The 25,381-nt window shown below is 46.4% G+C and overlaps 1 protein-coding gene across 1 annotated transcript; it reads left to right on the forward strand.

Annotated features, from left to right (window-relative positions):
• The first annotated feature begins 14,124 nt into the window (after positions 1 to 14,124).
• Positions 14,125 to 25,180, forward strand: LOC137657336 (SUMO-interacting motif-containing protein 1-like). Its single transcript, XM_068391671.1, has 5 exons — positions 14,125 to 14,376; positions 14,589 to 14,840; positions 15,345 to 15,722; positions 16,437 to 16,898; positions 25,118 to 25,180. Exons 1-5 carry the CDS (start codon positions 14,125 to 14,127, stop codon positions 25,178 to 25,180), a joined length of 1,407 nt encoding a protein of 468 aa, XP_068247772.1.
• Positions 25,181 to 25,381: the final 201 nt, after the last annotated feature.

The following is a 25,381-nucleotide window of genomic DNA, read 5'->3' on the forward strand; positions in this document are numbered from 1 at the left end:
TATATATATATATATATATATATATATATATATATATATATATATATATATATATATATATATATCAACCTCACTACTGCAAGATGTAGTTCTATGTTATACTGTTAATTTAGAACAGGTTTTGGTAGCTAAAGTTCTTAATCCAATTCAATTCTAAATAATTATGAAGTAAGGATGATTTTTAGTATAAAAAGAGGCTGGTGAATGAAAGAATAAACTATGATATATCATTTAATGAAAATATAAAATATGTAAGTATGAGTGAATGAAGAACATTTCATGAAATTAAGTAGAGTCCAGCTTATTGGATATTTCTGAATCAAAAATGTAGAGTAAAGATTAATGATAATAATAGGTATAAGTCCAGGTTGACGTTATTAATTTAACAGAAACAAGTAATTTTCAAAGTGTTCATAATGTTTTGGTAAATATAAATAAACTATTGGAGTTATTAGAGTTTAATTTGGCTAAGTATGAAACCTTTTTTGTGGTGAAAGCTGTTTTTCTATAAGTTTGAAACAGTTGTGGGAGTTAAAATTATCATTCATTCCATTCATTGAAGGATTTAACATTTACTAACAGACTGGCATTTAAATTTTCTTAACTGTACTCACTTTTAATGTTTAATTTCGTATCATATTCATATATTCATTGGCTCCAAAGATTGGGCGAGATATCCTACTGAAAACAGAAGGACAATATCAGTGTTGCCAGCTATGGGAATTTATCCCTAGATTTGGGGATTTTGGTTGTCCGATGGGATATTCTGTAAAATTTCTATGAAGAAACAAAGATGAGTAAACCCTTATATTGCTGCAATTAGTTTGCTTGCGCTTATATGAAGCATATTGAGTGATATCTGTGTAATTAAAGCCTACATGATCAAGACAGAAGAAAATATATTTGTGGAAATTGGAATTTTTATGTTATTTTGGGGATTTTTTATCATGAGTTTTGGGGATTTTTTCATACTAACCCATCTGGCAACACTGGATAATGTTTCCTTCCCGTCATAAGTGATCGTTCTCTTCCTGTTTGGTAACAATAAGCTATTATATATATTGAATTTTGTGTTGCAAATCAACTGGAATTTTGCCCTGCAAATCTACTGTTTCCCAATACGTTGGAGGTAAGACTTTTTCCTTAATAAGCTTAATCTTTGGTATTGAAATTCAAAATATTTCAGGGGTAATGTGGGTAGCTCAAACATAGCCTTAGAAGTACACATTTCTCTTAATATTTAGACTTCTATAAGGATAGACTTAAGATTTCACGTATCTAGGAGCAAATTTAATATATGAGTAACATGATTAAAGAAGGCAATAGGTGGAAAACAAAATATCTAGCCTCCTGGCTAGTACAGTGTTAACGTGTTCGCCTCGCATTCGCATGGCAGCAGATCAATCCCAGCCCAGGACTGTGAGTTTAAGCTGTTTACTGGAGAAGCCACTGCTGTGGTTGGACACCATAGTGGGGGATTGGGCTTGCCCGGCTGACGTTTTGGTGAGCATCTATTGTGATGAAACTGGAACTGAAAGGACAAAGGTTTCCACGGAAAAGGGTTTGTTGGAAGGTGGGGGTTGGACCGCCTCCCCCTGTGCAAACTTTCCATACGTATGTGTTCGTGATTGGTTAATGGAAAAGCAACGGAGTCTAGAGAGTAAACATGAAAACTAGAATGGGAAACTTGTCCAGAGCAAGTATTTATGTGAAATCTGGGCGTGACAAGGTAATAACAAAATGTATAAAAGTAATATAGCAAGATAAAATGGAGTGTATGATAAATAATATTTAATGGGAATATAAAATGTGGTGATTTTATTAGATATTGGATAATAAAACGAGTAATTCGTGGGTGAAACGTAATATGTATACGAGGGTATTACATAAAAGGAATGGTATAGTTGTACCGGATCAAGTCAAATACATGAATAAACCGGGTGAAGTCGAATAGTTACATTTCACGGCTAGAGAAGAAGAAATCCTAAGGGTGGAGGAAGAGTCGAAGCGCAGGGAGCCGGAGTTTCTGCGCAGAAGGACGAAACCTGCTATGTACAAATGAACGAATGAGAGCGACTACAACCGACAAGTAGGATGACAAAAAATAAATGAAAAACACTGCTAATGTTAGCAGCTCTACATGACACGTTGCCAGCTCTAGTTACCGAATTTTTTCATGAGACATAGCCTTTGCAACGGCACCTCCAAAGTTTATCCTCTTATACTGTTTTGTCTTTTCCTCCGTTTATTATACATCTAAGAAGGTAATGTATAGAGAAGAAAATGCTTGTTTTACCATTATCGTTTCCCCAGTATGTTTTCCCCACCCAAAACCCCGAGTTCCCACTGGGGGTCCCCCATTATTGTAGGATATAGATATATATATATATATTTGTTCCGTAACCGAAATACAAACCACGCTATTTACAAAGGGGTATTACTTTTAGCGTAGCTGAAATGGCGAGCCATTAGAATTTAACGAGGGTGTATTACCCCCGCGCTAGTTAGCGGGGGGGTAGGGGAGTGGTAGCTAGCTACCCCTCCTCCCCCTCACACACAGGTGAATACTCACTTTCACTTTTGGCTCGGACTGTGACAGACGTCTCTGTCTTGGTCCTCGCTTGGCAGCCATTGTCTGTTTTGTCTTTACTTAATCGCTTACTTTTCATTTACTCAATATATATGTAAACATGTTTTCATGTTTGTATATATATTTGAGTATAGAAATAAGTAAGTTTCCTTTTCAGATATGTGTGTGTAGTGTACGATATCTACGTGGAGGCCTTGGCAGTTAGGCCACCACGGCGTATTTTATGGGTGGCGATCGAGTTTGACTTATGTCTTTCTCTCTCTCTCTCTCTTGAGGTCGTTCACCCTTTTACTACGTGTTACTACGCCCTTGTAGCCTAGCTTCCTTTCCGTGTGGGGGGTTGCTACGCCGTACGTTTGTATCAATTAGTTATGAATCTAATTGTAGTTGTTTTTTGTTTTTCAGCTTGTAGAACGATTCCTTTCGGGGTTTTCGTTCTTTCTTTAGTGTTCATTCATTTTTAAATTACATAATTACATAGTTACATAATTATAATTGTTATAATTCTGTTTTGGTTACAGCTCTCCTTCCGCGAGTGTAAGTGGTTGTGAGGGCACGTGCCTGTTGTGTAATTCTTGTTCCTTTCCCTCGGGATTCCTCTTCGGAGCCTTCCCGGGGGAATGAATGTGTACTAATATTATTTGTTTTATTTTTTTACAGTTACCGATCTAGTTCGTTTCTGTAATATAGCAACGGTGTGAGCTGTCTGGTTGAGTCCTGGGGATTCGGCTGTTGCTGCCTCTCCCCTTGTATTTTCGTCAGGGGCGTGTCTCCTTCTACTGGTAGTACTCCCGTGTCGACGGACAGCTCTCAAGTTCATTTTAGAACAGTCAAGAGGCTTGCCTCCTTGGGCGGATAACTTTCCTTCCGAGGGAAGTTTTTCCTGTCCAGGCTTGAGTTTTTCCCCTTTTGGGGGGTTCTTCTCTTGCCTTTTTTTCGTGCGACTATGCTCTTGGTGCTGAGCGGTCGCACCTGCAGTTTCGCTCAAGGGGCTGGGCAACTGCAGGAGCTCCTCTTCGGAGGATTGCTCCTTTAGGTCACTGGCTGACCAGTCTCTTCCACGAAGTGTTTCTCTTTCGTTCGCGAGAGAGTACACTCATAGAGACTCCTCTTCGGAGGTTTCTTCTGTTGCTGTTGGCCTCCCTCGCCGTAAGGCCCACCGTCCGCCTCGTCGTAAGGGCCTCTCATCTCCCTATAAGGGTGCTTGAGGCGCCTTTTTGGATCTCTGTTTGCAGCCTACAACTTCTTTTTCTCGATCTTCCGCCTTGGTGCAGATGGACAGCAGTCTGATCTCGTCTTCCGACGGGCAACGGTCTGCCCGACGGACAGCGGTCTTCCGACGGACATCAGTCTCCCGGCGGACAACGATCCCTTCGGGGCAAAGGGTTGCCCCCACGGGGGTTCTTCCCTTGCGTGTCAGGGTTTCCTTGCGCGCCCTTCTGCTCATCAGCGCTCTCATGTTCGTCAGCGCTTTCAAGATGATCTTCCCTGCGGTTCCTGTTGGTTCCTGTTACGCGCCCTGTGCGCCCACGTTCGCCCTCGCGATCTAGAACTTCGGTTCAGGTCGGGGTCAAGGACTCTTCTTCTTTGCGCAGGCTTCCACGCGTAGCCTTCTGCTCGTCAGCGATCATCAGCTCGTTAGCGATCATCAGCTCGCCAGCGATCATCAGCTCGCCAGCGATCATCAGCTCGCCAGCGATCATCAGCTCGCCAGCGATCATCAGCTCGCCAGCGATCATCAGCTCGCCAGCGATCATCAGCTCGCCAGCGATCATCAGCTCGCCAGCGATCATCAGCTCGCCAGCGATCATCAGCTCGCCAGCGATCATCAGCTCGTCAGCGATCATCAGCCCGCCAGCGATCATCAGCTCGCCAGCGATCTCCGGATCGCCCACGTGTGTTACAGCCGGCACGCCAACGTTCTCCAACACTTCTGAAGGAACATGGTTCGCCAGCTACTAGCTCACCTGCGCATGCTGATCGCCATCGCGCGACCCTCAACTGCGGATGCTGATCGCCATCGCGCGACCCTCAACTGCGGATGCTGATCGCCATCGCTCGACCCTCAACTGCGGATGCTGATCGCCATCGCGCGACCCTCAACTGCGGATGCTGATCGCCATCGCGCGACCCTCAACTGCGGATGCTGATCGCCATCGCGCGACCCTCAACTGCGGATGCTGATCGCCATCGCGCGACCCTCAACTGCGGATGCTGATCGCCATCGCGCGACCCTCAACTGCGGATGCTGATCGCCATCGCGCGACCCTCAACTGCGGATGCTGATCGCCATCGCGCGACCCTCAACTGCGGATGCTGATCGCCATCGCGCGACCCTCAACTGCGGATGCTGATCGCCATCGCGCGACCCTCAACTGCGGATGCTGATCGCCATCGCGCGACCCTCAACTGCGGATGCTGATCGCCATCGCGCGACCCTCAACTGCGGATGCTGATCGCCATCGCGCGACCCTCAACTGCGGATGCTGATCGCCATCGCGCGACCCTCAACTGCGGATGCTGATCGCCATCGCGCGACCCTCAACTGCGGATGCTGATCGCCATCGCGCGACCCTCAACTGCGGATGCTGATCGCCATCGCGCGACCCTCAACTGCGGATGCTGATCGCCATCGCGCGACCCTCAACTGCGGATGCTGATCGCCATCGCGCGACCCTCAACTGCGGATGCTGATCGCCATCGCGCGACCCTCAACTGCGGATGCTGATCGACATCGCGCGACCCTCAACTGCGGATGCTGATCGACATCGCGCGACCCTCAACTGCGGATGCTGATCGACATCGCGCGACCCTCAACGGCGGATGCTGATCGACATCGCGCGACCCTCACCTGCGGATGCTGATCGCCATCGCGCGACCCTCAACTGCGGATGCTGATCGCCATCGCGCGACCGCACACCTGCGGATGCTGATCGCCATCGCGCGACCGCACACCTGCGGATGCTGATCGCCATCGCGCGACCCTCAACTGCGTATGCTGTTCACCATCACGCGATAGCCCACCTGCAGATGCTGTTCGCCATCGCGCGACCGCCAACCTGCGCATGCTGATCGCCATCGCGCGACCCTGGCATGCTGATCACCATCACGTGACCCTGCGCATACTGATCACCATCGCGCGACCCTGCGCATGCTGATCACTGCTCGCGATCGCTCACCTTCGCATACTGCTCGCCAACGCACGATCGCTCACCTGCGCATACTGCTCGACCATCGCGTCGGCATAACACAACGCGCCATCGCCAACCTGCGCGTTAGCGCTCACCAGCTCACCACCGATCGCTTGTTGATCCATATCGCCAGCGGTCCTCCTCGCCCACGCGGCAGCGCGTTCCCTCGCCATCGCGCTAACGCTTGCGTTCGCCGCCTCGGACTCGCTCTCATCCACCTGCCCACCCTCACGACCGCTCGCCTGCGCGCCCGCGCGACCGCTCGCCCGTGCAACCGCGCGACCGCTCGCCCGTGCAACCGCGCGACCGCTTGCCCGTGCAACCGCGCGACCGCTCGCCCATGCAACCGCGCGACCGCTCACCCGTGCAACCGCGCGACCGCTCGCCCGTGCAACCGCGCGACCACTCGCCTGCGCGCCCACGCGCCCACACGCCCACGTGATTGCACGTCTACGCTCATGCTCTCCAATGTTCGCCCATGCGCGAACCAACGGTTTTTTTTTTCCATCGCGCGAACCTACAGTGTTTCTTCGCACAAATGTCGGCTTATTTCTTGCAGTATCCATTGCTCGTCTATGGGTTATCGCTCGCCGACCACCAGGAATTCCCGTCGCGCGAGCTCCAGGGCAATTGCGACCACGATTCCCAATGGGGTTTTCGCAGCATGACCAGCCTGGCGAGTTCTTCTGGAGCGTATTTCCAGAACACTGTCTCACCCCGTAAACACAGAGCATGGCACTTGCAAGAATAGGAGAAACTTAAGGGAGATCTGAGCAACACTCCTCTATTCCTGAACCTGGGTTAGCCCTTCCCCGTCATTCCCTGGAAGGATTTTTGGCGGGGGGGGGGGGGGGGGGGCTTTCCGTTCGAGATTTCTCCATCGGACAAGGGGTGACTGCTTACCTCTTCCTCTGGGAGCTTACCAGGTTCTTTCCCTCCTCGGTTACGGCCCGAGGTTTGGTTCAAGGAAGATCAAGGGTACTTTCCTCCTCTCGAGCTCAGGCACCTTGGCCTTTCGTCGTTAAGTATCTAATTTGCGAACAAGCTCGATGTTGTACCATCTGGACGCGCTGACTGAGGGCTTCCTTCGGGTGTTTCATCTGTGGAGGTCGACGACCTCAGACACCCTTCCATCCTTGAGAAGAGTTTGTTTGTGCCCAAGGACAGAGACTTAGACAGCTGCTGTGCGGAGTAAATCGACTTCCGGTTTCACTCCTCCAAGGCGCTTTCTTCCAGACTCTGCAGGGCTCCAGCGCCCTTTTCTTTCAACCACGTCGGCCTAAGTTATCGGCTACGACAACTGGGACAAGGTGTCCAATTGCAGTTTCCTCCTGTCAGGAACAGATGGCACGGGAGACTCCCCCGGGGGAGCATAGTCCTAAAAGGAGTTCACGAACTCTAGGATTGCAGGCTTTTCGCTGGGAGGATGCTTAAGGTTACTCATCCGAATGACAGCTTCCCGATGCCCATTCCCGCACAATCTCTGTGAGTAGCCAAGGATATCGCGCCTGCCGTCTCTGTCAGCGAATTCAGTGTCTCTGAACCTCTATGCCATAGCGTCAGCAGAGTTGCCCGGTTGGGCAGAATGATCCATACCTTAGGCGAAGGTCTTCCTTAGGATCATCGACGGCTTCATCCCCGGCCCCCTCAGTCGATCCTTTCTTGTAAGGAAGGATCTGAGAGGGGATGTCCATAGTCGACCTCTCAGCCCCGATCAAGTTTGTCGAACAAACTTCGGCCAGCGTAGACCAGCAGAATCGATCAGACTGGTAACGAGGCGACAGGACTCCTTAAACCCTGGATCGGAAGGACGGGTACTTTCAGTTTCCATTCCATCCATCTTCCAGGGTGCTCGTCGAATTCAGCCTAGACTGCAAGTATTCCTGCTTATGATGCAGTGTGGCTATCCCGCCGTGGCATAGCAGGTTTGTTTCCCCAGAGAACTCTCCCTGCCTTCCTCTTGGCCGCTCAGGTGCAGGCTTCCGCCTCCTCTGCTTTTTGGAGGGCTGGTAAACTCCGGTAGGCTCGGGTTTCGACCTTCTTCAGCGCCGGGACAAGCTTCCGGATGCTTACCATGAGTGTGGGCTCATGGTATTTTGCTTGGAGCCTTCTCTTCCTCTGCCTCAACATCTGGAGTATCTGGCCATGATATTGAGTCAACCGCCTTACCACATTGGAAACCCCGCTTCTCGTCCGTCCAGCGAGGTTAAGCAACGTCGGTACTTGGATGGGTGACCACCTGGGGACGCCAGATTCTGTTACCACATCCTCCGAGCCTTCCTTTCGGTTGACTGTGGCAAGACTGAGGAGAGTCGCAGTACCTGTTCTCAGTCAAGCAGAGCTTTCAGCCCTACCTTGGAACGTTTCCTAGTTCTTCTTTCCTCATTGACCCGTCTATAGTCCGAACGGTCGCCTCAGGATAAGTTCCATGTGGGGCGATCCAAGTTCCGGTGGCTTCAGGCAATGTTTAACCGGACTCCCTGGCCCTATGGGACCAGCGGAACTATTAGACCTGCAATGGGTGTTGACCTATGGAGCCTCTTGATGGTAGTGGATATTCTCGTCCTTTCCCCACATTCTTGATGCGGTTCTCGGACTCGTCAAAGGAAAGGGGGGGGGGGGGGGCATGTTCCGGTCCAGGCCTATGGTCAAGATCTGAAGGATACCTCTCCATCATTCAGGCAGGCTTAGGGGCCTTAGTCTGGCCCCTCTTCAGATCCTACAGCTCCTGCCGAGTCGCCCCGTTGCGCGTCGACTTCATTCTAATCAGCAGGGGACGCATTTTCACACCTTCACATCTTGCAGTAGAGATACCGGGATGATTGAGATTCTCTCAATACCACCATCGACTCTCTCATTCCAGGCAGGGGAATGTTTCTCTCAGACTATCCGAGCAGAGCCTCATAGATAGAGTGTACCTAGGGGTCTTTGACCTTGGGTAACCAGCAAGTGCTGGTCTGGGGGACCTGATCGCGACAGCTTGGAACCTCAAGCTTCCGCTAGTCTTCCACCCAGTCTCAGACCCCGAGGCTCTGGCAAGATGCATTCCGGTGATGGTGGGACAACTTCGACGCCTGCGTCTTCCCTCCTTTTGTCTGCGGACAATGGGCCTCAACAAGACCTGGTTGTCTGTCAACCTTTCAATGGGAGAGCTCCACTGGGACTATGCGCAGAACGGTTTCTGGACCCTCTGCTTCCCCTGACGGAACTCCCGGGAGAGCTTCTCCCACGGCGCAGACTACTCAAGCAACCACACTGCGACATCTCTCCCGAACCGGGGCGTCGCTTCGGCTTCATGCCTGGAGACACTACGCTTCCTCCTCTAGAAGAGACAACCCGCTACAGTCGCAGTACGGAGGTCGCGTCATCTGCGATAGTCATCCACAGGGGTCTCCCAGGCAAAGTGAAGAGTCTAAGGTGGTTGGTGCCGTGGGAGATATACCTCTTCCCTTGAGGCCTCTTCTCCAGCAATAACGGTCTTATTGCCTTTCGGCGGGAGGAAACTCCCTTCCGCTCTCGGCAATGAAGCCTATCGCTCAGCCTTTCCCTGACCTTCAGGCTTAAAGGAATAACTTTTTCCTGCCCGCTGGATCTATCCTCGCTCATGCGAAGCTACGATCGTCCCTGCCCTAGTCGGAGGAAGACCTCCAACTTGGAGCATGGCTCGGACTTTTAGTCCTTTAAGAGATCTTCTCAAGACCCTTTTACGACAGGCCTCGGATTGTATTCCGCCTTGGGTCTTCTGCTCACTCTGGCCACGGCCAGTGTGTAAGCAATCTTCTTGGTCTCTTACTACTCCCCCCTTTCTAAGGAAGAGGGGAAGGCAACATTCAGGCTCGCTCCTGAGTTGTTGGCTAGACTCAGAATCTGAGGGTCCCGGCCCTTCGGTCCGATTCATTCAAGATTTCGAGTCTCCATTCTGTGTGTGATGTCCCAAGACCTTCTCTTTCTTGCCAGTAAGGAATCGAGAGGTTAGCGCTGGGAACAGCTGCAGTTTGTCCTCAGTTGCAGCCGATTTGGGAACACAAGGAGGACATGGGGGGAGAGTCACCAGTATACCTCTTCAGCCCGGACTCAAGGACATTCATCTCGACCTGTCTTCAGACCCTCCCCCGTCACGTCGCCCTACAGCACGATGTTGGATACATTGCAACGTCCCTCCCCTTCGAGTAATACTACTCTGTGACGCAGGTGCTACAAGCTGGAGTCTGGAAGCGTCTGATGACCTTCGCAGCCCGCTTCCTGCAGGGCGTGACCCACAGGAGTCTCGATACGTTTTCTATCGCTCTGTGGTGGCTACACAACAGCTGGTCTAACCTCAGGCTCCTTTTTGGACAGGTAGCAGAAGGTTGAGGGCATTGTTATCAGGTTTTAGTCTGCATGAACGAAAGAAGTATGTCTGGCCCTTACTACTTTCTTCATCATCCCCTCTACGGGGAAGCAGCATCCTGGTCTCTGCATAGCTGACCTCGAACCTCTGCAGGTAAACCATGCTTCCTTGTGTTCCGAGTATTGAGTCAATACTGTCGCGTCCCCCATACCCTGACGAGGTGGTATTGGGAACGTCCTAACCCAGAGTTCCTTCTGGAACTCCAGGTCAACTGCCTAGGACGAGTCACACTTCTTCCTTCACACACAAGCTTACGTAGGCCACATGGTTCCTTGCGGAGCAAGGAACTTGTGAGGTGCAGGGACTCCTTTTCTCGAGTGTGACTCACTCGGATTCTGAGTCCCCGGGTAAAGCCAAAGCCAGTATGGCTGGGGACTTTCCACCCTTCCTAAGGGATAAGTCACCCTTTGTAAATAGCGTGGTTTGTATTTCGGTTACGGAACAAATGACAAATTCGAAGATAATTTGTATTTTTCCTAACCATACAAACCTTAGCTATTTACACATATTTGCCCGCCAGCCCTGTCCCCCAAGACAAGTCCTACCTCTAAGTGAAAGTGAGTATTCACCTGTGTGTGAGGGGGAGGAGGGGTAGCTAGCTACCACTCCCCTACCCCCCGCTAACTAGCGCGGGGGTAATACACCCTCGTTAAATTCTAATGGCTCGCCATTTCAGCTACGCTAAAAGTAATACCCCTTTGTAAATAGCTAAGGTTTGTATGGTTAGGAAAAATACAAATTATCTTCGAATTTGTCATTTCTGAAACTATTCATTTAGATATATATATATATTTCTGAAACTGTTCATTTGCGACGGGAACGAGTGTCATTTTTGAAGAGAGCGGAATTTTTTCTTTAGGAAAGTGTAGTTTTTTTCCTAGGTTACATTGCCCTGTAATACAGTAAAATAATACCGAAACCGGAACTAAAACCAGAAACCTGCATGTTCATCCAATCCAGCTCCATAATGACGTGACTGCTAGAACCCCAAGAGAGGGAAAGAACAAAAGAAAAAGGGACCAGCAACACTATTTCATTCTTGGACTAGAGTCGCTACCACTACCTTAGACGAAATGCTTCCTGTTCCGTGAGGGAGCTAGGCTCGCTGCACGACCTGTTGATCAGATACCACCAATCCCAAGAAGAATGCGTACAAGTACTGCTGCAAGTAGTGGGCAGTGAAGATTGTTCTAGCAGTCACGTCATTATGGAGCTGGATTCGATGAACATGCAGGTAAGCTACAAAATAGAGCAACTTTTCTTTACATTGGTTTGTATTGAAGTATCTCCCCCATCCTTCGGATGGAAAGACATTTGCATTCTCATCAGTCATGCTAAGAAATGCAAATTAAAGTCCTTACTACTATCTGGTAGGACTGAGATTATCCAAGACCATTCACTCCCCCTAGTGGAGGCCTAAACTAACACATCTGACATCTCTAAGCTTGGATAGGAGGTTGAGGAGGGTTTAAGGGTTGTAAAGGGTGATTGACAATGTCCTAGAGACTAAGCATATATACCTATGATTAGTATCAAATTCCTCTTTCAACCCAAACTAGGACCAGGAAGGGCTAAGCAATGGCTGCTAATGACTCATAAGGTAGACTTATAGTCTCTCAATCCCTCCTTCTTAGCTCACATGAATGGTGAGGTTGCAGACATTACAAGAAACTATTGAGTTTGAGCAAGGCTTGAACCCCAAGTAGGGACGTTGTGCTTTGGTCCTCTCCAGGATCTAAATCCATTGACATTTCCCGAGGTCAGAGAAACCAACTAGTTTAGTTTGTAAGGACTTCCACACCACCTCAAGATAAGTCTCCTATCAAAGGTCGGGAGTTTGTATTACTTAAAGTTACAAATCACAGAATTTATTATCAATTTGTATTTTTCCTAACTTTGTAAAACTGAGACCTTATAGCCCTCCTCAACTACCCTGCTAGTCCTAGGCCAAAGGTGAACATGAAGGTTAGCATTACCTGTTGGGTGGACTGGGCTTCCCCCAACACCTGTCTGTCGATATGTACAGTAGGTTAGAATATGTTTATCAACTTGACACTATTACAGAAGTCTGTAACTCTGCAGTGAATTGTCGTTGAAATCATCAGTAATTATTAGAATAATTTCATAAGGTTTCCTGTCATAACTATAATTAGGATTAATTTTTTTTAATTTAAGTTATATATAGCAAGATACCAATAAGCTAATTTCCATGAAAACAAATCTACCCAAATAGACTACATACATACATACATACATATACCAAAGGCACTTCCCCCAATTTTGGGGGGTAGCCGACATCAACAAGAAACAAAACAAAAAAGGGGACCTCTACTCTCTACGTTCCTCCAGCCTAACCAGGGACTCAACCGAGTTCAGCTGGTACTGCTAGGGTGCCACTACAGTATATTTAAAACAGATTTGTGGACATAAAGTTTATTGCTGCTACATAGCACTGAATTATATTAGGCATTTTTTTTCTGAATAGGTAAGCTACAAATATTTTTAGTTTGGTCATCATCAAGTTTTAAAATTATTTTTTGGGCTCGAGCCATGTCGTCCTGATGGAAGTTCCCTCCAGCAACTTTCTACTGTATAATATTTCTGCGATTGGTATAAGAGAATTACCTTCAGGTATCACAGGGCTCTAACCCCCGGAACGACTATCCGAAGATATCGTGCATAATCAGGGACGTATCCTAAGGTAACACGTCCCTGATTATACACGATATCTTCGGATAGTCGTCCCGGGGGTTAGAACCCCGCGATACCTGACGGTAATTCTCTTATAATATCGATCGCAGAAATATTATACAGTAGAAAGTTGCTGGAGGGAACTTCCATCAGGAGACATGGTTCGAGCCCTAAAATAGATTTTTCTTACCTCAAAATCCCTTTTTAAAATATATTATGATATCTTGAATTATGAGATTTTAATCATATTGACTGCATTCTTCACATGTGATACTGTATTTCCACTGAAATGAAAATACTGTTAACTTGATCAAGAATGCTTGCCACAAAAGAAATATTTATGGATGTTCAAAAGAGTATGAGGTTTTGCCATCTAATGTAAGATATCAAATAAAATCTCAGGACGGTACAGAACTTTTGGAGTAATTTTTTATTTTTCTTTACAGATGTATGACTTTACATTTGAAATCCTGACAAACCCAATTGCCCTATAACAATGGGAAGATGATAGAAGCTGTAGGAAGAAAGACCTATAACAATGGGAAGATGATAGAAGCTGTAGGAAGAAAGACCTATAACAATGGGAAGATGATAGAAGCTGCAAGAAAAAAAGCCCTATAACAATGGGAAGATGATAGAAGCTGCAAGAAAAAAGCCCTATAACAATGGAAAGGTGATAGAAGCTGCAGGAAGGAAGACCTATAACAATGGAAAGGTGATAGAAGCTGCAAGAAGAAAGCCTTATAACAATGGAAAGGTGATAGAAGCTGCAAGAAGAAAGCCTTATAACAATGGAAAGGTGATAGAAGCTACAGGAAGAAAGCCCTATAACAATGGGAAGATGATAGAAGCTGCAAGAAAAAAGCCCTATAACAATGGAAAGGTGATAGAAGCTGCAGGAAGGAAGACCTATAACAATGGAAAGGTGATAGAAGCTGCAAGAAGAAAGCCTTATAACAATGGAAAGGTGATAGAAGCTACAGGAAGAAAGCCCTATAACAATGGGAAGATGATAGAAGCTGCAGGAAGGAAGACCTATAACAATGGAAAGGTGATAGAAGCTGCAAGAAGAAAGCCTTATAACAATGGAAAGGTGATAGAAGCTACAGGAAGAAAGCCCTATAACAATGGGAAGATGATAGAAGCTGTAGGAAGAAAGACCTATAACAATGGGAAGATGATAGAAGCTGTAGGAAGAAAGACCTATAACAATGGGAAGATGATAGAAGCTGCAAGAAAAAAAGCCCTATAACAATGGGAAGATGATAGAAGCTGCAAGAAAAAAGCCCTATAACAATGGAAAGGTGATAGAAGCTGCAAGAAGAAAGCCTTATAACAATGGAAAGGTGATAGAAGCTACAGGAAGAAAGCCCTATAACAATGGGAAGATGATAGAAGCTGCAAGAAAAAAGCCCTATAACAATGGAAAGGTGATAGAAGCTGCAGGAAGGAAGACCTATAACAATGGAAAGGTGATAGAAGCTGCAAGAAGAAAGCCTTATAACAATGGAAAGGTGATAGAAGCTACAGGAAGAAAGCCCTATAACAATGGGAAGATGATAGAAGCTGCAAGAAAAAAAGCCCTATAATAATGGAAAGGTGATAGAAGCTGCAAGAAGAAAGCCTTATAACAATGGAAAGGTGATAGAAGCTACAGGAAGAAAGCCCTATAACAATGGGAAGATGATAGAAGCTGCAAGAAAAAAAGCCCTATAATAATGGAAAGGTGATAGAAGCTGCAAGAAGAAAGCCCTATAACAATGGAAAGGTGATTGAAGCTGCAAGAAGAAAGCCCTATAACAATGGAAAGGTGATAGAAGCTACAGGAAGAAAGCCTTATAACAATGGAAAGGTGATAGAAGCTGCAGGAAGAAAGCCCTATAACAATGGAAAGGTGATTGAAGCTGCAAGAAGAAAGCCCTATAACAATGGAAAGGTGATAGAAGCTGCAAGAAGAAAGACCTATAACAATGGAAAGGTGATAGAAGCTGCAGGAAGAAAGACCTATAACAATGGAAAGGTGATAGAAGCTGCAGGAAGAAAGCCCTGTAACAATGGAAAGGTGATAGAAGCTGCAGGAAGAAAGACCTATAACAATGGAAAGGTGATTGAAGCTGCAAGAAGAAAGCCCTATAACAATGGAAAGGTGATAGAAGCTGCAAGAAGAAAGACCTATAACAATGGAAAGGTGATAGAAGCTGCAGGAAGAAAGCCTTATAACAATGGAAAGGTGATAGAAGCTGCAGGAAGAAAGCCCTATAACAATGGAAAGGTGATAGAAGCTGCAGGAAGAAAGACCTATAACAATGGAAAGGTGATAGAAGCTGCAGGAAGAAAGACCTATAACAATGGAAAGGTGATAGAAGCTGCAGGAAGAAAGCCCTGTAACAATGGAAAGGTGATAGAAGCTGCAGGAAGAAAGACCTATAACAATGGAAAGGTGATAGAAGCTGCAGGAAGAAAGCCCTGTAACAATGGAAAGGTGATAGAAGCTGCAGGAAGAAAGACCTATAACAATGGAAAGGTGATTGAAGCTGCAAGAAGAAAGCCCTATAACAATGGAAAGGTGATAGAAGCTGCAGGAAGAAAGACCTATAACAATGGAAAGGTGATAGAAGCTACAGGAAGAAAGCCTTATAACAATGGAAAGGTGATAGAAGCTGCAGGAAGAAAGCCCTATAACAATGGAAAGGTGATTGAAGCTGCAAGAAGAAAGCCCTATAACAATGGAAAGGTGATAGAAGCTGCAAGAAGAAAGACCTATAACAATGGAAAGGTGATAGAAGCTGCAGGAAGAAAGACCTATTACAATGGAAAGGTGATAGAAGCTGCAGGAAGAAAGACCTATAACAATGGAAAGGTGATAGAAGCTGCAGGAAGAAAGCCCTATAACAATGGAAAGGTGATAGAAGCTGCAGGAAGAAAGACCTATAACAATGGAAAGGTGATAGAAGCTGCAGGAAGAAAGACCTATAACAATGGAAAGGTGATAGAAGCTGCAGGAAGAAAGACCTATAACAATGGAAAGGTGATAGAAGCTGCAGGAAGAAAGCCCTGTAACAATGGAAAGGTGATAGAAGCTGCAGGAAGAAAGACCTATAACAATGGAAAGGTGATAGAAGCTGCAGGAAGAAAGACCTATAACAATGGAAAGGTGATAGAAGCTGCAGGAAGAAAGACCTATAACAATGGAAAGGTGATAGAAGCTGCAGGAAGAAAGACCTATAACAATGGAAAGGTGATAGAAGCTGCAGGAAGAAAGCCCTGTAACAATGGAAAGGTGATATAAGCTGCTGGAAGAAAGACCTATAACAATGGAAAGGTGATAGAAGCTGCAGGAAGAAAGACCTATAACAATGGAAAGGTGATAGAAGCTGCAGGAAGAAAGCCCTGTAACAATGGAAAGGTGATAGAAGCTGCAGGAAGAAAGACCTATAACAATGGAAAGGTGATAGAAGCTGCAGGAAGAAAGACCTATAACAATGGAAAGGTGATAGAAGCTGCAGGAAGAAAGACCTATAACAATGGAAAGGTGATAGAAGCTGCAGGAAGAAAGACCTATAACAATGGAAAGGTGATAGAAGCTGCAGGAAGAAAGCCCTGTAACAATGGAAAGGTGATAGAAGCTGCTGGAAGAAAGACCTATAACAATGGAAAGGTGATAGAAGCTGCAGGAAGAAAGACCTATAACAATGGAAAGGGGATAAAAGCTGCAGGAAGAAAGACCTATAACAATGGAAAGGTGATAGAAGCTGCAGGAAGAAAGCCCTATAACAATGGAAAGGGGATAAAAGCTGCAGGAAGAAAGTCCTATAACAATGGAAATGTGATAGAAGCTGCAAGAAGAAAGCCCTATAACAATGGAAAGGTGATAGAAGCTGCAAGAAGAAAGCCCTATAACAATGGAAAGGTGATAGAAGCTGCAAGAAGAAAGCCCTATAACAATGGAAATGTGATAGAAGCTGCAAGAAGAAAGCCCTATATCAATGGAAAGGTGATAGAAGCTGCAAGAAGAAAGCCCTATAACAATGGAAAGGTGATAGAAGCTGCAGGAAGAAAGCCCTATAACAATGGAAAGGTGATAGAAGCTTGAAGAAGAAAGCCCTATAACAATGGAAAGGTGATAGAAGCTGCAGGAAGAAAGCCCTATAACAATGGAAAGGTGATGGAAGCTACAGGAAGAAAGCCCTATAACAATGGGAAGATGATAGAAGCTGTAGTAACAAAGATACTGGGTTTGAAATTCAGCCGTCATCAATTTCAAGATAAGTTTAAACTTTCATTATACTGTATATAATTTAATTTTTTTTTATTTACACGTTAGGTTGCAGCGGAGGTCATGAATATTATTTAGAAGTGTGCTCAATTGGAGTAACTGTACAATATATTGTTGAACATGATAGCTGTCTGAAAACGTCTCTTTTTTTTTTATATAGTGCACCAATCAGTAATGGAAGATTGTTCCCATACAAACAAACATTCCATTATTTATGTGGATTATCCACATAAATAACTCCAGTTTTGTAATAGGGAAAAATACAAATTATCTCTGAATTTGTCATATCATTTGCAGTATTTTTTTCTCAAGTGTAACATGGTTATAGATTTTTTATTTCTCAGCATCATGCGTTCTATGCTTGTATACCTTAAAGTCATTCTTGCTATATATATGAATCACAAAAGGAAAATTCTCTGAAAAGGCATGTCATTGATGCAGTAGCTATTAAGAGATAGTTTACTTTAGACAGTTAAAGATTTTAAGCACTCGGAACAGCGTAGGCTAATAAAATGTAATACATCTTAAACTTATAATATTGCTTTAAAATTCATAGTATTTTGGTTAGAATGAAAAGAGTAATCATTTATAATAGTTAAGTATTTCATTTCGTTCATGTCTACCATTCATGAACGATCTTGACCTTTTAAGATTTTTAGTGTACAGGTAAGCGAATCATAACATTTTGAGAATAGTATCAAAGTTTTTGTTCAAAAGAATCAATATTAATAGTTAAAATTTTATGCCTATTATAATTCTCTTTTATAGGTAGGTTGGAGTAGAATATAACCAATAGAATTATCCAGTAACCTCTGAAATTTTTTCCGTTGAATAGTTAATGAAGGTTTTTATTTTTGGAATAGTTTAAAATTGGTAATATTTATTTCTATAAAAATAATGAAACACACACACACACACACACATATACACACATATATATATATATATATATATATATATATATATATATATATATATATATATATATACTGTATATATGTGTGTGTGTGTGTGTGTGCATGCATGTGTGCGTGTGTGTGTGTGCGTGTCCCTTTCTTAGTTGGAATACCTTGAGTGGTTTAAGGGTTTGTGTATTGCCATGATCAGCAAGCTAAACTAGTCAGGGCCACCCATACTAGGTTGGCTTGCTGTGAGCAATCACACCATAAGTCTCCCATCATCACCAATCTAGAGTGGCCAGCATGGTGATGAAAACTGACCAAACCCCAGACATTACTAAGGACATGTCTGAGGCCTTTGTCCTGCAGTGGACTAGAAATGGATACATTTGTTTTGGTTGGTATTTCAGATTTTAGTAATGTAGTTTTCCTCATCGGGGGTGTATATTATTTTCTATTTTATCTTGACAGTAAAAGTGTCATATAGGTCTGAATGATATTTAATTGTTCCTACACTAAATACAAACCCTCATTCTTTACTATAGGAGATATTCTAGCGCGAGCTGGAAAATACGGCAGAAAACCTTAACAAGGTCGTTAACGACCGGGCCGGTAGTTATCCCCCTGATGGGGGTGGGGGACTGCTGGCCGGTAGCTACTGAGTACCTTCAATCGAATTTTAGCCGTCGCAGTGGTAACACCTCTTTAATTGTGTTTTTTCATTAACTTTTTCTTTTTCTCTTTAAATTAGATGTGATGTCCTCTAATTTGAGGAAGTGTCCCGGGATTCCCCCGAAATCTTGTGGCACATTTATGTCACCGCCGGAGGTGGGTCCTCATTCCCTATGCCCTTCATGCAGAGGTCATAGGTGTGCTGAAGACTCCCCCTGCCAAGTATGTAAGGAATGGTCCCCTACGCAGTGGGATAAGTTCATGAAGAGGAAGAAGAAGAAATCCAAGAAGGACTCATTACCTCTAGGTTCGCCGTCGAAAGGTAAGGGGTGTCGGGCCTCTTCTTCGGTCTCTTGATTTCTTCCTTCAGATTCTTCCTTGCCTCCTTCCTCCGGGGGGAAGTCAAGGAAGAACGGCACCATTGATTTAACGCCCATTCCCCCGGGGCAGGATTATCAAGTTACCTCTCCCCGGTGGGATAGTTTCTTCCGTCATCGGAAATAATTCTATTACCGCTTCTCTTCCAGATAACGTGCGAACGGCATGGCCTGCCCTTGGACTTCCTGGTTCTCCTTCGGTGGAGGTGTGGAACCAGTTCCTCGCAGGCACAGTTTTACCTCAGGTCCCTTCTGTTTTGGAACCCTCGGGAGTTCCGGACCTCGCCGATATCCCATCAGCTCGATCGGCGGCCGCTGAAGTGTCAGCGGAGGTAATAACGTCCTTCTCCTCCTCCTCGTCGCCTTCGTCCTTAGAGGATAGGAGAGAGAGAGAGAAGAGGAAAAGGAGTGCTCTCTCTCCTTCCCCAAGACGTTCTCGTCGGACAGAGAGGCGACATAGGAAGAGACGTCATCGCTCTCGTTCTTCCTCGCCTTCTATCTCGTCACGAAATGTCTCGCCGAGAAGTGATAAGCGCTCTCGTCACAAACATAAGAGGAATGCTTCCTCGCGCTATTGCTCTGCCTCGCGATCGTCTTCCTCTCGCAAGGAATCATCTAAGCGCTATAAGAAGAAGAGCTCTACAAGACGTTCGCGCTCTTCTTCACAAGAGAGTTCTCTCAAGCGCAATAAGCGCTCCCGTCGGGGCGAGGTTAAATCTGATCGCGCCCGGAGCGCAACCAAGCAAAGAGAACACTCTGAGCGCGATTCCTCACCTTTACATTTATTCACGAGGAGCTCAGCTCGTGCTGCGCAAGTGAGAGAGTACACTTCTTCTCGCCGTCGCTTAGTATCATCAGAAAGAGAGCACTCCCTTGCGTCAAACTTCCGAGCGCGCAAGTCTCCGGACATATCCGCGCGAGGTTATTCGCCGCGCCCTCGCGTTTTAGACAGATCAGCACCCATTCCCGTACTTTCTAATGAATTACGAAATATGGGCTTCGCGAGAACTTCGGAAGAAGACCCAGGGGTTCAGCCCTTCTCCTCTTCGGCTGAGAACAGAGGGGAAAGGCAAGGCCGCCTATCAATACACAGTTCGGTCGCCTTCACCTAAACCTTCAACTTCCAGGCAGGATCCTGTGCGCGCGGTGCCATCAACCAGCGCTCAGCCTTCCTCTGGCTTGTCGGCAATGGAGTATGCTACCTCGCCATTACCTTCAGACATTCGGACTTCAACCGCCCTCCCTCACTAGGAATTAGCGCGACCTGAGGGTTCCTCGGAGGAACAACCATCAAAAGATTTAGAGTTCGCCTATCTGAGGGCTCTAAGAATGATGTGTAACATCTCAGGTCTCGGAGATTTACACCTGTCGCCTCGTCATACCGACGCTCCAGCATTAGACAGACTATGTCGTCCTCCACCAAACCCTAAGACCAGAATCGAACTTCCTTGGTCTCTTCACACTGTAGGCCGTCTGAGGAAGGTCTCGCAGGCGGTCTCGGGGGAAACGAATTCCTTGAAGTCTCAAGGATCCCACAAATTACTGCAGTTTCCTTTCTCGAGGCAAAGGCGCTTTTACAAGGTCAGAGACGCTAATCCTTCTCCACTGACACTAGACCCCCTCACAGCAAGGCTTACACCTGGCTGCTCTGCAGAGAGACTCTCTTCCCTTCCAGTCTCCTTTACCGCAGCAGAAGCCTCGACAATGGAATCGGCGTCAATGTCTCATCTTGAGGCACTTTCCTGGTTTGACACATGGTCTGGCACAGTGGGCTACCTTGCTAGTCATGAGGACCTCTCAAACCAGAATTCCATGCAGTCCCTGCAGGAAGTCTTGGCTGCTGGGGCCAAGACAATGGATTTCCTAACGGCTACAGCCGCTACGAACATAGGGGCAACTGGATTCTCAAAAGAAGGGAATCAGTAGTCTCCAGACTGCATAGGAGCATTGGTAAATCTGAGAAATCAGATTTGAGGAACTCTGATCTTCTTCAACCTCTCCTCTTCTCTAGACAAGCAGTCTCTTCTACCCTAGAGACTTGGAGGAAGGAGACGCAGGACACTGCAATGCAAAAGGCTGCTTCCTTGCGTCCAATGCAACAGCAGCCAACTCCACAACCCAAGGCAACAGTCGCAACTCCGCTGCCAGCCAAGAACCTCAGCCGCCCCTCTTTTACACCCAAACCTTTGGGCAGAGGAAAGTCGGCTCCTCCCAAGGCTAAAGGCAGAGGGAGGAACCCTAAACAAAAATAGGGTCTCGTCTCCCCCCTCGTAGTGCGTAGGGGGGTGCCTGCAGGGGAGTTGGAGGAGGTGGAAAGCTATGGGGGCCATGCTATGGACCATAAAGGTGCTTCGTTGGGGATATCGCATTCCCTTCATAGACTCTCCTCCTCTAATTCCTCCCCCGATCTCGTCCTCCCAGGTCCCTCGGGATCCCGGGAAACAGCAAGCCCAAGCTCGGGAGATATAGAGCATGCTTCTAAAAGACGCCATTCAAGAGGTCTCCGACTCTTCCTTGGGGTTTTTCAGTCGCCTCTTTCTGGTAGAGAAAGCCTCGGGGGGTTGGAGACCAGTGATAGACCTTTTGACTCTGAACCTGTTCGTGAAGCAGACTCCATTCAAAATGGAGACAGCGGCCTCCGTGACCCAAGCAGTACGTCCAGGAGACTTCATGGCATCTGTAGATTTGAGAGATGCTTATTTCCAAGTGCCAATCCATCGCACTTCTCGGAAATTCCTACGCTTCCTGGCTCAGGGTCGAATATTCGAGTTCAAAGTCCTGTGCTTCGGCGTTTCGATCGCCCCACAGGTCTTTACGAAGATCTTCAAACTCGTATCCTTGTGGGCGCACAAACATGGGATTCGTCTGCTAAGATATCTGGACGATTGGCTTCTCCTGGCCTCGTCCAACGAGCTAGCTCTGGATCATCTGAGAAGACTTCTGAATCTTTGCAAGGATCTGGGGATCCTTGTAAATGCAGAGAAGTCTTGCTTAACTCCGATCCAAGTCTTAACCTATCTGGGTATGTCCATCAACACCCAGGCAGGGAGTGTGTTTCCGTCGGAAGACAGGCTTCGGAGACTGGATCAGTCCATCGCCCATCTCTTATCTCCACTACCACCTTCAGCCAAGTCATGGCAGTGTCTTCTGGGCCATCTTGCCTCTCTGGAAAAACTAGTTCCAGGAGGGAGATCGAGAATGAGAAGTCTCCAATGGCATCTGAAGATCCATTGGTCTTAGAAGTCAGACTGCCCATTCAGGGCAGTGGAGGTTCCAAGTCTGGTGCCCATTCAGGGCAGTGGAGGTTCCAAGTCTGGTGCGACAAGACCTTCATTGGTGGTCGTCCAGAGAGAACACCCAAAAGGGCATTCCCCTCCAAAACCCGAGTCCGAAGTTAAAACTTTTTTCGGACGCGTCGCTACAGGGATGGGGTTCCCACCTAGGCCCCAAATTAGCTTCAGGAGTTTGGTCGCCGATAGAGAGGTCTCTCCATATAAACCACCTAGAATTATTAGCTGCCTGGAAAGGCCTAAAATTTTTTGTAGAAGATCTACACAGACGAGAGGTGGTTCTGATGAGCGACAACTCCACAGCCGTCTCGTACGTCAACAAGCAAGGGGGTACTCTGGCAAGAGACCTCTGTCTGTTGGCTGTCCAGATTTGCCAGTGGGCGGAAAGCCACAACATTTCCCTTTCAGCCATGTTTATTCCGGGCCGGAGAAACATCGTGGCAGATCAGCTGAGCAGGCATCACCAAGTGCTGAGTGGAGAATGGTCTTTGGATCTTCGAGTAGCGAAGACAGTAATAGCTTTGTGGGGTTCACCCACAATAGATCTGTTCGCCACCTCTCTGAATGCGAAACTTCCCCGCTACGGGTCCCCGGTTCCAGACCATCAGGCAGCGATCCAGGACGCCCTCCAACACTCCTGGGACAACCTGGACGCCTATGCCTTCCCTTCCTTTTGCCTGCTCAGAAAGGTGATCAACAAACTCAGGATCTCACGGGACTGCAAACTAACTCTAATAGCTCCGGCGTGGCCAAGCAGAGAGTGGTACGCAAATCTCCTTTCCCTGTTGGTTCAAGTGCCGAGGTTTCTACCTCCAGAACCCCATCTGTTGATGCAGCCACACAGTGGTATCCCCCACGGGAGAATTCCCTTCCTGAAACTTCACGCCTGGAGGCTGTCCAGTCTCTCCTCAGAAGCAGAGGCTTTTCAGGAAAAGTGGCCGAACACATGTCCAGGCACCTGCGTAAATCTTCCATAAACCTCTACCAAGCAAAATGGAGAGTGTTTGCAGCTTGGTGTAGAGGGCGAGACGTGTCTCCACTCGATCCCTCTCTCCCTTTAGTCGCAGACTTCCTAGTTTACCTCAGGAAGGAGAAACTCCTGTCAATCTCTGCAATTAAGGGCTATCGTTCAGCCTTAAGCCTCATCTGCAGACTGGAGGAGTTGACCTTTCCACCTCAGAAGAGATCTCCTTGTTGATTCGAGGTTTTGAGAGATCTTGCCCCCCAGTGGAGATTAGACCACCACCCTGGGACGTGTCCCTGGTCTTACGCTCCTTAAAGGGCCCTCCATATGAGCCCTTAAATAGGGCCTCTGATTTCTTCCTTACCCTTAAGACCGTCTTCCTAGTAGCGCTGGCCTCAGCAAAAAGGGTTAGTGAACTTCACGGTCTATCCTACGAAGTCACCCATACTAGAGGATGGGGGGAAGTCTCTCTCAGGTTCGTGCCAGGCTTTATGGCCAAAACCCAGAATCCTTCATCTGCCGATGAGAGGTTTAAGGAATTTCAATTTTCCAGCCTCAATAGGGCAACTCAGGATACTGACAAATTGCTACTGTGCCCGGTCAGGGCGTTAAGGAAATACCTGAAACGCACCAGACCTTTCAGACCACATCTCCGTTATCTCTTCCTCAGTACCAACAAGGTTAAGAAGAGAATCTCTCGCAACACCATCTCTTTCTGGCGCAAGAAAGTTATTGCGAGAGCCATTCACGGAGACTTTGAGGCAGCTCAACCCAAAGCCCATCAAGTTAGGGGAGTGGCTGCCTCGCTGGCGTTTAAGAAGAATTTCTGTCTCCCAAGTCTTAAGAGCTGGAGTCTGGAAGCGCCAATTTACATTCACCTCTCACTATTTATCAGATGTGACACATGGGTCTCTGAACACCTTTTCTATAGGACCTATTTTGGCAGGTCAGCAGGTGCTGTAGCTACCTTTACGCCCTCTCAGGGGACAGTAGCCATTGATCGAGGATTCTGAGTTACACTAGGTTTAGAAGAACATCCATCTGTCTTCTGCTCTTTCTTCTTCCTCCCATCTGGGTATCCTAGTCTGTGACCAGTTTCGGCTTGACTCATCAATGGAAATAAGGTATGAAACTCATCTGACTCCTATCATAGGGTATAAGTTTTACTCGTTGTCACGAGGGTTCCCCTTTCAAGGTCAGGGGAACCCTTGGTATGAAAGGGTCCTGGTATTGCTCCCGACCCTCTTCATACTGAAACTTTGGTTTCTACGTATTTACAAACCTTCAGTCATGCTGGATTTGGGGATCTACAGAGAAGTTAATGGGAGATTGTTCATTGTAGAGTCTAGTCTGAGGACTATCTTCTCTAGGTGTAGAGAATACTTCGTCCACCCTGACCTCAAGACTAAGTCTCCTATAGTAAAGAATGAGGGTTTGTATTTAGTGTAGGAACAAATGTCAAACTTATAACAGAGTTTGTATTTTTCCTAACATACAAACCCGAATTCTTTACTCAAATCTTCCCTCCGTTGCCACCCCCTAAGATAGTCCTAGCTAGAATCCGATTGAAGGTACTCAGTAGCTACCGGCCGGCAGTCCCCCACCCCCATCAGGGGGATAACTACCGGCCCGGTCGTTAACGACTTTGTTAAGGTTTTCTGCCTTATTTTCCAGCTCGCGCTAGAATATCTCCTATAGTAAAGAATGAGGGTTTGTATGTTAGGAAAAATACAAACTCTGTTATAAGTTCGTCATATTTTTTTGTCTTTATTAACAGTTTGAAATCTTTATGTTTGAAATCTGCCTTGAAGATTATCTTGTAAGGGATTATGAATTTTGAAATTTGAAAGTTAGTCATTTTTAAAACATGAACGTTATTGTTGCTTGATTTTAAAATTTGTGATAGTAATTTAAGATTTTTTTAATGAAATACCAACAGACTTAAGAGTTATGAAGTTCAATGTATTCTATTCTTTCAATTACTTCAAAATTTTTAGTAAATTAAAAAAAAGAATGTATTTTGCATTTTGATATGTGCCAC

Source organism: Palaemon carinicauda, chromosome 18 (genome assembly GCF_036898095.1).
Source record: "Palaemon carinicauda isolate YSFRI2023 chromosome 18, ASM3689809v2, whole genome shotgun sequence".
Taxonomy (NCBI): Eukaryota; Metazoa; Arthropoda; class Malacostraca; order Decapoda; family Palaemonidae; genus Palaemon; species Palaemon carinicauda.